The sequence below is a fragment of the Cryptotermes secundus genome, unplaced genomic scaffold, assembly GCF_002891405.2.
Source record: "Cryptotermes secundus unplaced genomic scaffold, Csec_1.0 scaffold1561, whole genome shotgun sequence".
NCBI classification, from domain to species: Eukaryota; Metazoa; Arthropoda; class Insecta; order Blattodea; family Kalotermitidae; genus Cryptotermes; species Cryptotermes secundus.
The window spans coordinates 325343-340352 of record NW_019723942.1 but is presented as its reverse complement, the minus strand read 5'-3'; the positions used below and the strand labels follow the sequence as shown (position 1 = coordinate 340352).

Sequence of the window (15010 nt, the reverse complement as noted above, 5' to 3'; positions counted from 1 at the left end):
GTAAGTGGGGATAATGATGAGGCTTGAACGGCAGGCACGTGGACGTATCCATATAAGGGGCACTTGCTTGTTTTCGTAATTCTGCATCGTGAAATTTGGTTCCCCGCCTAAGGCGCAGTATATAGTGTATGGGTAGCTTTTGAGAAGAGAATGGTTAGGAGAATATTTGAATAACCAAAATGGAGCAAATAACATAAATTTTTTTGGGGGGGGGATGTTAATAAGGGGCTTCATAGTCTGTGCCTTTCGATAGATATAATCAGATTGATCAAATCGAGGCATTTATATCACAGTGGAAGAAATAAGAAATACTTACAAAATTTTGAATACAAGAATAAGAGTGAAGTCCTAGGCATAGCTGATGGCACTAAAATGGATCTTAAAACGTTAGCGCGTAAGGGTGTGGATTGGATTTATCCGACTAAGGTTAGTGTCGAATTTCTGTCTCTTGATGAAGACGGTGTTGAACCTGCGGATTCAATAAAAAGCAACGAATATGTTAACTGGCTGAGATATTCAGTGTTAGTAGCTTTTCAAACGAATTCTTCTGCATGGTTTTCAGTCAGTTACTTGTGCCTAACCGATTTTGTTTCCATCATCAGAGATTTAAAAGGATTTAATTTTATATTTTATAAATATTATTGATTTATTTTCTAACCCCCCACGGGTTATGCCCATAGTTAACAAACCCGAAAGCCATCTGGAAGAATTTACCGTAGACCAGAGACAATATTTAAAAAAATGGATATTTAAGAAAGAATTTGAGATGTACACTGGATTTATTTGACTCGGGATAGGGTCTAGGGTAGGGTTCTTTTGAATACGATATTGAATTGATGTGTTCCGTAAGAAGCAGCAAAATTTTTGTTCAGCTAAGCCACTCTCAGCTTCTTAGAAAGGACTCTTCTTCCATGAAATTAGCTAAATATCCGTCCTAGCGTCCTCTCATTTTTTTTTTTCATTTGGAATCCTCCACTTTTGAAAACAGTTGTTTACAAGCATACGTCATTCGAAGCAATGACTTGACCATCTTTTGCTGTAGTGTTGCAGATGCGTCACGAAAACCCTTAACCCCAAATCTCACTCCGCGAAGTGACAGTGTGCATTGAAGAACAAAACTTTCGTTTTAAGAAAAACGCAAGTGGATCCTGACAGATATTTACAAATTGAAAGACAACTCTTCATAATTCAAGAAAATTTTCAACGAAAACCACTACATGTAGCATTTGAGGTTCTCAAAGACGAAAGCAAGAGGCAAGCAATGCTTCCACGCTGGTATCTTGCTCGGCTGATTCTTCGATGCTCTAGATAGAGGCAATATGTTCCTCCCAAACCTCAGATGACTTTCAGTGGACTATGCGGCGTTATATCCCAGATGATAGTTTGGCGGGCCTAAACAGTACTGAAGACCGTCCGTTCGCTGCAATCATGGCGTGATCTCGGGACAAACACATAACTCTCATTTGCCAACACAGATTACTTGACGTCATAACAACGAGGAATGAAGCAGGCGATGGGGAGCGTCATAGTTTGCACTCTATATCAACCTCTACATTAAGCCTAGAAGGGCAAAATAGGCGGGGCGTCTCGCACACAATTGTAGCATACAGTTTTATTTGGAAAATGTCACGGAAAGAGACTATAACATCTGAGGTTGTGGGGAAAAATAATATTGAAATGGAGACTAAAGAAATGGCATGTGAATTGGTGGACTAGATCCATTTGGTCCAAGAAAATTACCAGTAGCGGGCTCTGTGCTGAACTTCCGGTCTTACAAAATCAGTAACGCTCATGACCAACATGTACATTTTTTGGAGGAAGATTATGCACCGTGGAGGTCTTGTCATGCTTGCACCGCGTTGTTATGGACGTCTTCTAATTAATGAGTACCACTATGGTACATGAGGGAGCTGGGATAGCGTAGTCGGTATAGCGACTGACTAAGGGCTGGACGACCGAGGGGCCGGAGTTCGAGTCCCACTAGGTCCAAGAATTTTCTCTTCTTCAAGCCGTCTTCAAGCCCAGATCCCGATCTGGGATCCACCCAACCTCCTATCCAATGGATACCTCGGGTTCTTTCCGAGTGGGTAAAGCGGTCGGGGCGTGAAGCTGATCACTCACCTCCGACTAGTGCCGAGGTCAAGAAAATTTGGATCTATACATTCACTCCCCATACGCCTTCATGGCGTAGTGCTTAATTAATTAAATTTTACAGGCGGCCGAGATATGACGTAATAATTATATTGTCAATGATTCGTGGAAATTACTTTGACAAACGTGGTAGAGTCATTAAGTTCGTGGAATGTGGTTTTATCGCATCATATTACGAGGTATTCACATACACTAACGCAGATCCACATCGGCCCTCAAAATAGTTGCCGTTGGCCGCTATGCAAGTCTGCCAACATTGATACAGCTGCCGAAAACATTGCTGAAACATATTGGCAGTAAATTCCCGTACGACGCTTTGCGGCCAATCCACAAACTTATTGACTGTGGTAGTCTATACTTCCATGGTGTGCTCTGAAGGGAAGAACTAACGTATACACGTAGGGTGATGTGTGTGCGCTTCAAAGGAACCGTCTCTGTGCTTGGAGTATGGGTCTCCCTCCACTCGAGCACTTGCCTTTAAGCGAGCAGTTACGTTGCAGCAAAACGTTAATCCTTGCCTTCAAGAACACGCATTCTACTGCATCAGTGAGCTCCTGCTACTCACCCAAAGAAAAACACCGAAAAGATTGCTCCAAGTACTCAGATGAGGGTAAGAAAGTGACGCACAACTAAATATCATAATTTATCCTGGGTTAACAGAGACGGTTATATGAGAAAAGTGAAAGGAGAGCATAGAAGTTTGAAGTACCAAGGTATAAAAAAATAGAATTGGACAGTATACATATAATTCCATACGCTGGACAATTCTTACATTTAGACGAAGTACTGACTTTTTAACAATTACATATTTGTAAAATGGAGTTTGATCCATTCTAATTCTTTATTTTAATATTTTATCTACATGTTTAAACATCTCAACATTTTGACAAACTGGTCTGCTTCGGCTGATGACCGTTTGCGAGTAACAAGCCACACACACAAAATGAAAGCGTTGTTGGATGTAAATTTGTGCAACAGTTTAGCTCATGGCCTGTGACAATGTTGAACATTACGATTTTCCGTCACGTTTCTTGTGTCATATCTACTTCAGTGATTTGTTTTTTAAATCAAGCAAACACGATGTAGCCTGGTTCGTGCGGAGAACAGAGCAAGTTGTCCTGACTCGTTTGTCAGAAACAGGAAGTGACGCAACTTGTTTGTCTACCAGACGCGGGTCTGATCGGTTCTCGATTGCTTATGCTCGCCTTAACACAGTTTCTCGGAACGTACTGACTTCGGTTGAATCACACACATGGAGAACGGCCGAGAAACATGTCACGTACAAGGAAGCTAGCATCAAATGATTCTCCAAAGGTCAGCCATTAGTTGGTCAGTGTCCATGGTCTGAGGTATTCTCAGTATAAACGGTACACCAGAAATAGGCCGATCGCAGTGGCATGAACTGTCTTTGCTCGCTCGAACGCTGGGATCGTGGGTTCGAATCCCACTCAAGACATGGATATCTCTGCGTGTTTGTGTTGTTCTGTGTGTAGGTAGCGGCCTTGCGACGAGCTGATCCCGTGTCCGAGGAGTCCTACCGACAGTGCAAGAAGAAGATGAAGAACCCGAAAAAGCGGCGAAGGTCCAACAGAAGGACTGTAGAGCCATAGACAGATATCAAAAATAGGTTCTGCATCCTGATCCAGGATAATCTCTGGTGCTGCATACCGGGACAGTGCTCCAGAAATGCAATTTAAATTAAATTACCGAAGTCGACTACTTTTTGTCTGTCAGCGTGTTTCTCGCATGTTTATAAAACAAATTCCGTGGCTTTAGTACGCAAGCTAACTATACCGACAGAGCGACCGTCGTTTGTCGGCGAAATTAGTGGACCGCTTCTGTGGTCTAATGGTCAGAGTTCCTGGATACAGATCCAGAGGTTCGGGTTCGATTCCCGGTGCTACCAGATCTTCTGAGAAGTAGTGGGTCTGGAACGGGGTCCACTCAGCCTCGTGAGGATAATTGAGGAGCTACTTGAATGGAAAATAACGGCTCTGGTCTAGAGAACCGAAATTAACGGCCGTGGGGATCCGTTGCGCTGACCACGCGACACCCTCTATCCGCTAAGTTCGCGATACTTTTATAAGCGACGGATTAAATATGAGGACTATCGAAACGTAAATAGCCTAATAGACCTAAATGATTCTGTTATCAGTAGTAGCAGTTGAGATCGAATCCGGAATCACTTAGGCAGTTGACTTGGGCGGTCACACTTCTGACTTGCACCCAGGAGATGTCCGGTTCCAATCCCGGCTGAGATATCGCCCATCCTGTCTGAGGCTTTTCGTGGTTTTTCTAAATCCTTACAGGTGAACGTTGGGATAGCGCCTTGAAACAGGCCATCAACCTCTTCCTTTCACATCCTTTGAAGTTCATCGCCCACTAATGAACCCATCATTCGACGCCGTGTAGTCTGGGCTACTGACAGAATCGTCAAATAAACGAGGAACGTAACATGGCGTCCTTCTCTTAATCGACTATATTAGTTTTAAAAGGGTCCTGGGCTCTATTCCAGTCATTTCCATTAGTAATGAAAAGAAGATTTTATCATGGAGTTAGCTGGTTAGTCCTACCGCAGCGGCCCGGGTTCAATCCTGGGTCTGGTAAAGTGGTATTTGTGATGGACAAAGTTGCGCAGGGGCAGGTTTTTTCCGAGTACTTCGGTTCCCCTTGCCAATCTTCATTCCACCAAATTCTCCATCATCATCATAATCACCGGGGGCAGGCTACAATAGGCCAATCAGTGGCCGCCGTGCCGAGTGGACCCAGCTGGACTCCACCCCCACTAAGCGAAATTTTAGTTAGCTGTGTAAGATTTGAGGCTTTCACGGCGTGGCTATGAAGAAAGCAATCTTCTGGGATTTGGCACCGTGTATATGTGGTGTTAACCGACGTTTCGGAGGAACGTATCGCCTCCATCTTCAGGGTAGAAGAAAAAATATAAGAAATCTGCAAGCGGAGAGACCGTGAGAACCGGTGTTAGCTGGTTAGTCAGTCGCGAAAGAGGCGGTAGCAGCAGCGTAGAGAAAATTACACGATGCAGCGTTACACAACATGCACATTTTATTTTAAATCGTTTGTAAGATCGGTTGAAGTAAGGAAGATGTGATGGGCGGAACACTTAGCGCGAAGGTGGGAGATAAGAAACGAATAAAAAATTTTGCCCTGAATACCTACATTAAGGGGCCGCTTCTGATCAACGATTGAAACCACAGACCCTTGTTTGCAGTGATTTTATTGTATCCGTTCATATGAAAGTCGTTCCCCTTCTTCAGGGGGTCTTCTTTTTCGCCCGTCGCCCACGAAAAAGCGTGAAAGTTGATGCCGGAGGTCTTGTGGCTACTAATGACAATAGCTAAACAAAGAATTTGATTCGCGGTCAGACTTTTCGCCAAGTCATGGCACTTCAGATATTATCGGGCCGGGGGTTCGTTAAACCCAAGTGACTTTCATACCGTTCTGTTGCAATATCAGGCTTGTCCTTATGGCACCTGTCTATGTGTCTCTTAAATAAAGTGCATACTGCGGGGACAGGATCTCTTTGTTCTCATATCTCGTCTTCGAAACTATTAACAGGTCTAGATTTCGATTAAACTTAGCAACGGAAGTCTACGTTAAAAGTCGCTACTTAAACATGAATCTGACATGCCTATGTAATGCATTCATTCATTAGTGGCTCTACAGCCCTTAGTTGGGCCCTGGACTCTTTTCAGTTTCGTAATCTTTCTTACACAGTCGGTAGGACTCCTTGGACGAGTGATAAGCTCTTCGCAAGGCCGCTACATACACACAGAACAACATAAACACAGAATAAAAGCACACACATACATACATGCCTTGAGTTGGATTCGAAACCACGATCCCAGCGTTCGGGCGAGCGAAGACAGTTCATGCTTTAGACCGCGCGGCCACTGTGAGCGGTACTATGAACAGCACCTCATAATTTGCGAACGGACGTTATAGATTTTTATCAGAAATAATTAATATTTCAAAAAATGACAGGCAATTGTTCCTTTGAAGGTGAAAGTAAAAGGGCGAGCTTTCTTCACAAATGATGCTTTATTTTTATTGTACTGTGTCTTGTATATTGAAAATCGAGTGGATTTTAATTAGGTGGCAGGGCGAATGCGGAAGCTAGGACACTGCATTCAGTGTAATAAGCATTCACATACAGGTCGAACCTTTCAAATCCGCCGCCTTTGTATCAGGGCGGAATGGGACCAGCTACAGTTTTCTGAGCCACGGGTGATCCATATGGTACCAAGACGTAAATAAGCCATCGTCCCTTAATATGTCGGTAACACAAAGTTAAGGTACTTATACAAGGAAATTACTAGGGTAAACATAAAGAGGCCAGTCACGGTAGCCGAGCTTACTAAGGCATATACTGTCTTCGCTCGCTTGGAAACCGGGATCGTGGGTTCGAATCCCACTCAGGACATGGATGTTTAGTTTGTGTGCGTGCGTTTTGCTGTGTTTGTGTACAGGTAAAGGCCTTGCGACTAGCTGATCACTCGCCCAAGGAGTCCTACCGAATGTGTAAGAACTAGAAAAACAGAAGTGAACGGAGAAGTTCATGGAGGTAGGTCTAGGCCCACTGGGGCTGTAGTGCCAAGGAGAAAAAAAAACATAAAGAGACGACGTATGACAAAACTGACAAATATAAACATACAACGGCGAACCATTGACTCCTAGCGCTGTTGGCGGTAATTCTGGCTAACTAAACCCGTGTCTGACTGCATAATGCCGGATTTGAGAGATTCAACTTTTCCAGTTCGGTATACTCAGTATTGTCTCGTTGCCTTGGAAACATGTCTGTTTGCGGAACCGTTACTTAGCAATGGCTGTTGTATAATTGTTTGTTTCGCAGTCGTTGCATAGCAACGGGTCTACATGCCACACTGTATATGAGAGTTTTTCGTAAAATTCTTCCAGTTTATTGACTTTACTTTATTTGCACTCACACACAGCTCTGCTGCTCGTTCCTAAAAGCATAATATTTTTGGTTCCACATTTGTACCATAATTTTAAATTTGTTTGTACTAAGGAATTTTTCACACTAATAGCACCACACAGTTAGGGGAAACTCTGTTTATTTCTTCTACAAAGACAAACAGAGAGAAATTATTTCTGAAGAAACAGATTTTCGTTCTTGAATTTGTAGTGAATTTTTCTGATTTTTTCAATTTAGGAAGTTCTACAGCATGCTACTATGCCAGCACTTGTTCAGTATTTGGTATCCCTCAAAACTCCTGACAGCAAGAACATCTTCTGCATGATTGTTCTGTGTAGGTCTGTTTCCTGACACCTGTAGAACCGTTTGTGTTTAATACAAGTCATCATGTCCACGGTTGTAGGGATATTCTTAGTACATTTCTGTAACTTCATCTTCTGCAGGAATGACAGTCGTTTTTTTAGCTTCATCTTCTGCAGGGATGAATTAAATTTGCAATCTCTAACTAAATTATTTACTTATCCGTCCATTGCACCCTAAATCTCGCCCTATGTAAAAATCTCCTTTATACACTTTAACATCTTGTGAAAGAATCTGTGTAGTATGGTCTTAAGGCGCGTTCACATTACTCGTGCTTGTGCTCGTCGGGAGACTCGTCTGGCTTTTACTTGTGCCCGTAAATCTTCGTCCACATTACTCCAGTTACTCGCCAGGCTTCGGCGCGTGAGGATCCGTATATTTACTTGTAGTGTGTATAGGCTGTAGTCGTATTTTAATTTATTGGCTGTAGTTTTTAAATTAAAAATTTAAATTTGCTTGTCTCGTGACTTGTCATATCGTCCACATTACTCGCGAGCATAGCGAGTCACACGTGCACAAGGACGAGCACGAATAATGTGGACGGGCCTTTAAAGTCTCGCCTTCTGTAGTAATGTGTTCTGCGTTTTATTTCCTGGCTTCTTGCAGGAAAGTACCTCCTTTTATAGCCTCATCTTCTGCAAGAATCTGCTCTCTCTGATAATGTAATATCCTGCATACGAATCTGTTATACACGACCTTACTGGTTGTAGACAATACTCTGCAGATATGTGTGTAGTGCGTCCTTATGAACTCATATTCTGCAGGAAGCTGTTTAGTGAGACCTCACAAACTTATATCCTGCAGGGATATGTGAATACTTCTTCTTTATGGACCTATTTAATATCTCCATAACACTATCTTAAGCATGAAATTGTCTGCCGCATGAATCTATTCACGTGATTTCCCTTACATTCGCCTTGGGTTCATCTCTTAGAGAAAGTAAGCAAGATTTATTTCTCATTTGTAAATAGCGGAAGAGCAGGTCTATCACACCCTGAAGCATTGGCAGGATAAAAGATTAAGAAACTTACACCCAGCTTTCATGTCTTTTTCTCGGCTTTTTATTTGGTTTTCTGAGTTGGATTTTTCAATTGACCTAATCCTTCCAGCCGCACTATGGCCCTGGGGTCGACTCAGCCTCTAACAGAAATGAGTACCAGGAATATCCCTGGGGGTAAAGGGCGGCCGGAGCGTAAAGCTGACAACCTCACCACCATCTGCGAGCCGATTGTCTAGAAAATGTGGGAGCCTCAACATCTCACAACCCTATGGGCCTCCACGGCCTGTTACAGGGATACTTTTACTTACTTATATTATCACGAGTTAGTAGATTATAAGTCTCGGATTTAATGGACACCAAATCCAAAAAGAGGATTTCTTTCCCTGGAAGTAGAAATGAAGTAGGCTTCAAAAGCCTACATTTGTCAGCCCCTTGTGAGTTAAACTCACATGATGTCACCCGCATCGAAATCTTGGTATATAATTGGAAAGAAAATGTGGTGCAGTATGAAGTGTGACTTTGTTTCTGGTAGGGCTATAGCAGTTCTGGGTTCCACCCAGCTCATAATCAGTTGCTTATAATGGGGTTATTTCTTCAGAGGTAAGGTGACCGAAGCGTGACGCTGATCACTCATCTGCATCTAGAGCCAGTTCCAGGATGCCTGTATATTACCTCTAAAGCTTAGTAAAGGAACTGAGGTAACATTCGCCTGTCCGACGTCAAATAGAGAATATTGCTTTTTCTGGTAATACGAGTAGCGTTGTAACATGTAGCATGATAACGCAGGCTGCCCAGTTACACAGACCGTAAGTCAAACTCATGACCACAACGCAACCACGTGCTGGAACGGCCCTTGTCAGTCTCATAGCCAGTTCAGAGTATATGTGCTTTTAAGTGAATAAATAGAAACATGTAATTTATCTGTATTGCACAGACGGTATCCCGTCCATACCAGCACGCAGCAGATTGTCCAGGACGTCCAGGACGGTATGAAAGTAGCAGAACCCCTTTCCCTGGCAACGCCCACTTCGATAACCCAGAAAAATTTCCTATAGAAGCGGTCATGACCTGTTTAAGGCTGTCACTTTCCTGAATGACAGGAGAACCAAGAAAAGCACAATTTACGATACCCGTATTCCGAGAGAGACTGGAACTCGGTATTTCAGGGTCGATTTAGCGAATTTTCCGGTTGAACTCTCTGTTACAGATCACGTTTTAGTGGTCATTTATGTTTGAAGTATCATGCTTTTGGACATTATCCATCGTTTTGTCTATATTTAAAAACCGTCCTGTTCATTTTTCAAAACACAACGTTTCGGAGACTGGATTCTGTCTCCGTCCTCAGGTAAAACCTACTCAGTTGGACCCAGTAGATAAAGCTCGTCACCATCTCCGACGTAATTATTATGGCGTCATCTGTGTTTGTCGTTCGCAATCTGCTTCTTAATTTTCATTTCGTAGGCTCGTCTCCTGCTTATATTAGTGTAAATACTGATTTAAGAAATTTCACATGTGGAGTCTGTCTTGTGAAATTCTGTCATGAACTTCATTTTATTCTGGAAAAAAAACTATTTTTAGATATTAAGTGTTTTTATTTTTAAAATTACATGATCAGGAAATGTTTGATGAGAAAATACTTTGTGGATTCATCATTACGTTTCTTTGCTTTTGGAATCTTTGGAATGCTAGCCAAACCTCTAGTGCGACGTTCCTGAATACTGCTTCAAGTCTGCGAAGAAGAAGAGAAAACTATGTTATTGCATCATTGAAACATTCTAATGTTTGCTAAAGATACTACCTAAATGTAAATTTCATTAGGGATATCTCTGGAATGCATGTAAACAAAACTTCAACGACAGGCAATGGCGTGTTTGCTTCCCTGTTGACTCGGTGGTTGAAGTTCTGTTAACGCGGTGCACACGATGCCTTTCCTTGTTGCAATAATAGCACGTTAAGATATGTTGTTTAAAGTGTGTTGAAGTGTTTGTGCTTGAAATGCAGCGACTAGTTGCAATAAGCGGTGCTGTAAAAATATCCTGGCCAATAACTTGCTGTGAAATTATTCTGGTCAAAACAGCGTCAGCCGTAGTGTCACTAGTGAAGAAACATGCCGGAGGAAAGGTCACCATGCTGGTGAAAAATGGGGGGACTATGTATAAGATAGTACTGAAGGACAGCCCTCACACATATCAGAAAACATGACCTCTTGAACATCAGAGGCAACGAGTAGCGTGCCCAAGGTTCTAAAGGCATATGAAAATATCGGTCAAATTCAGTCGCTGCAAGAATAAAAATAAACGTGAAGATATTGCACGTACATCCTCATATACGATTGGCATTGACTGCGTTACATTGGAAACGACAACAATTGTTGTTTTGTAGAAGTTCATTTGTTTCTGAATACCGAACAACAATGGAGTCCGTTCGATCGGTATAGCAGCTTTCAACAAAATTGACATTTCAAGTTTGGGACCCATATTGTGAGTACCGTTATTTTGCTGAAGTTATCGCTTATGCAGCTTCATTTAAGGAGATGATCTCCATAAATTAGTGAAATTTAATCAGAATCGTTCTAGCCGTTTTCGAGAAAATTTCCTTTATGTGGGCTTGAAGGGACCCTAGCACTTTGTAGCTGAAAAATTCAGAATCACTGGATGCGGACCTACGCTGGAGTAACTGTTTAACGTAGCCCGTGTCGTAGCTCAGGCGGTTAGTCGCTGGCTTCCCGCCGTGGTTCCCGGCTTCGAGCCCGGGGCAAGTCATGTGAATTTGTGGTGGACAAAGTGGCACTGTGGCAGGTTTTCTCCGAGTATTTCGGTTTCCCTGCCAATCTTTATTCACCAATTGCTTCACAATCACCCTCACCTATCATCTGGGGCTGGTACAATAGGCCAATAGTAGCCGCAGTACCAAGAGGACTCAGCCTCACCCCACTAAGAATAATAATAGAAGCCTATATAACGTCGATTATTTTTTATTGCTAGTGGGGTGGGACTGAGTCCCTTGTACTGCGGCCACTTCTGGCCTATTGTACCAGCCCCAGATGATAGGTGAGGGTGATTGTGGAGCAATTGGTGGAATGAAGATTGGCACGGGGAAATCGAAGTACTCGGAGAAAACCTGCCACAGTGCCACTTTGTCCACCACAAATCCCACATGACTTGACCCCGGGATCGAACTCGGGCCGCCGCGGTGGGAAGCCAGCTACTTACCGCTTGAGCTATGGCGCGGCCTAACGTCGATTATGAATAAAATCCGTCCACACTTCAGGCGCTAGTGAGGCTCACATACATAGACAGGTCGACGGCATAGGAAAACCACTTTTTCGTATTGGGAATGGGGGGGGGGATATGTGTAAATTCATCGAAATCTTCAGGTTGGTTTTTTCCCAGTATGAAAATACTTGTCATATACTGCGTATATGAGAACGTGAAAAATAAAATAATATAATATGAAATGAAACGTAAGGATGGAAACCATAGTAAATTATGCTGATGTTTTTTTAAATGGGAGCCCAGTGCCTGGGGGTATAACTGGGCCACCCTCTTCCTGTGGGATACAAATACGGGGACCTCGCCCTCCAGATTGGGAGAGTCTCGAATCTCGGACAATAAAATATGGTCATTTGTCCCGTGGGATTCGGGCCTGAGAATGACTGCACTGGCGAGGACCAGCAGCAATTGTAAACGGCAGACCAGTCCTCTTGTCACAACTCTCTGACAGTAATAAAAATCTGGTCGCAAGCCCAAGATAGTTGTTTGACACTAAGGCAGACTGGCCGTCTGACCGTCAGTCCTAACATAACTTTGACTTTGGAACTTCACCACAACTCGGTCGTCTGGAAGTAAGTACTGGCGTTTCCCCCACTGCAGGTACAATGGTCATACCTTCATGAATAGCTCTTCTGGAATTAGGATTGGCAATTCCTCAACCAGGAGCCAGGATACCTGGCCTTCGGGCAGGACGGCCGAGGTTCGAGTCTCGGGAGAGCCAAGATGCTTTTCTCTACTCCACAGCGCCCAAACCAATTCTGGGCCCCACTCCTATAGAATACGAACGGTCGGGGTTCCCCGTTGTGTAAAGCAGCCGGGGCGTAAGACTTGCCACTCACGTCCACGTTGTGTCAAGGTCAAGACTCGTGAGCTGTACCTCCACTTCCCATGTGTCTTCATGGCATTGCGCGTACGTAGTTTAGCACAGGAACAAGTTGATCCTGCTTCCTCCACCACCGATGCAATGGTTATACCGCCGTGAATTCGTTTCCTTAAATTAGCTAGGGCCTAATGACAATTCCTTTAAGTTATACTGGTATTTGTCAGTCAGCAAATCTTCCCATAAACGGGGCGCACCACGTGCAGGTGTAGTTAGAACTGAGGTGCAATACTCTAAAATCATCATCACTCGGTTCCCCTTGCCATGTGAGCCCTGGCCTTCCTCAGGATTGCTCGCCATTCTTCTCCATTCGATGCTACATTCCTCCAGTTCTTTACACCCAAAATTCTTATGTCCTGCCACACACATTCTTCCCATCTTAACCTTGGTCTTCCCACTCTCCTATTTCCTTCTGGTTTAGTAGCAGTACTCTAAAATACGCGTTTTTTATCCCTCCTACGCCTAAAGTAAAGTGTAAAGTGAAACATTTTAATAAATAAGTTCAAGATATTTTATTATTTTCTAGTTTAGCATCGAGGTGAGTCTGCAGGGCACTTCTGGATTGCATAACTTCATGTAGCAGGATACTTACTGTCGTTTTAGAAGTAATCACCGGGGCCATAGTCAGCTCTGCCACCTGCTCCAGCTCCGGCGTTGGCCTGGCTTTGTGAGAAGCTGGCAGTAAACGGGCCGAAACCGAAAGTCGCAGACTGGCTCTGACTAGAGGCGATACTCTGGCTTCCAGAGACCCCATGCGGGCCCTGACCTCCTCCAATGCTTCCAGCTGACGCCTGAGAAAATGTGGAAATAAGTCGAAAATTGTTAGGTCTAATGTCATGACTCTGAGCTTTAGGATTTGCACCATTTTTTCAATTTGAAAAGTGATTCGGTAACTTCAGGAGTTTAAGTGGCTAGCTATGGGCTGGAAGATCGTAGTTCGATTCGGTGCAAGGATTATGATTTTTTCTTTCTCCACTGTGACGAAAGGAGTTCTGGAGCCTGTCCACAGTACATATTTCCCCGTTTTTCTGGGGGAAAGCGGCCCGATCGTGTAGTTGGGCATCCAAGCCTATCCAATATCGGATCTTCTGTGAGTGACGCTTCATGTCCACGAAACCTGTACGTGTTTCATGTGTCATAATTTTCCTCAGAGTCTCCCTCACCTTTGCATAACCGGAGAACTGTGTGAGATATTTATTTTAGAAATGAATCCAAGCTTTATCGCCTGCAGTCCTTAATTCAGAAATGAAGATTATNCTGCCGTCGCGTAAGGCTGACAACCTCACCGCCATCTGTGAGCCTATTATCTAGAACAGTGCTTCTCAACCGCCGGGCAGCGGCCCAGTAGTGGGCCCTGGCATCAATTATACTGGGCCGCGAGAGGCTCTTCTGGAATTTGTCCTTTTCATTTTCTAAGCATTGTTCATGAATAAATATTTTATAGTTAGCTTAATGCATGAACTTTAACAAAACTGGAAAGGTATTTACGAGTAAATTTGTTGGAACTGGGCCGTCGTCTTACAAAGAAAGCACTTACTGGGCCGCGGTCTCGTAAACGTTGACAACCACTGTACTAAGTGATAGTTCCACTGTACGCTTGGGGAGGGGGTTAAGAAAAGTAAAGAGAAATCTCAGTCAGACTTCTGAGTGTCCTGTAGGAGAATCGAACCTTTTACCTCCTGAACACAAATTAGTTTCGTTAGCTGTGGACCACCTTGTTGTTAACATATGGTCCGCCATTTTTAGTCGTGTCCGCTGTTGCTGCTGAGGAAGTGTGGCAGGAATACCCGTGAATGCAGTATGCTTTTCTGAAAGATGCTCAGGTGATGAAAGTGACGGGTCTCCAAACAAAGAAATTAACGCGTCCATGCTTCTACCTTAGCTGTTCAACATTCCCATCCAATCTCTATGTTCTGTTAGTGTGTTATGAGGTGACCTCGTGACCTCACCCTATCTATATGTATGTGTATTAACCGATTTATATGTTACTGATTTATTGGAATGATAAGAGTTGCAGGCATATGTATGCCTATGCATTATTAATTTCATCATTTTGTTACTCACGTAGAAATAAAGACCTAGTTACAGGATATAGGATGTGGTCCCAGAAAACCCAGAGCGAGTAACCTTAGGAAGTCAGACCGCATAGACTTCCTACACGGGAGAGCTGACAAAGGATGTCGGCGAGATGAATAACTTAACCGAGGGCGAAAATCAGAACATTTGACATAAGGGGATGACTCCCACATCCTGTATCGAGTCTTCAGCACCATGCAATCCCTTGCTAGTTTAGATTAAGAGGTCCAATTGTAAAAGCTGTTACAATATGGCTAGGAGGATGTAAGGACATATAAACTCGGAACACAGGAAGTAGAAGCACATCTTCTTCAGTA

The 15010-nt window shown here is 43.4% G+C and overlaps 1 protein-coding gene across 2 annotated transcripts in view; it reads right to left on the bottom strand.

The window, feature by feature from the left end:
* Positions 1-10068: 10068 nt before the first annotated feature.
* Positions 10069-15010, bottom strand: part of LOC111862227 (glycine-rich protein 5) — a 14367-nt gene continuing 9425 nt past the window's right edge. For both annotated transcript variants that reach the window (XM_033750590.1, XM_033750591.1), the window contains 2 exons: positions 13210-13408; positions 10069-10194 (listed from right to left, as the gene is read on the bottom strand). In XM_033750590.1, coding sequence (XP_033606481.1) covers positions 13217-13408 — 192 coding nt within the window. In that variant the 3' untranslated portion in view covers positions 10069-10194; positions 13210-13216. The remainder of the gene's footprint in view (positions 10195-13209; positions 13409-15010) is intronic.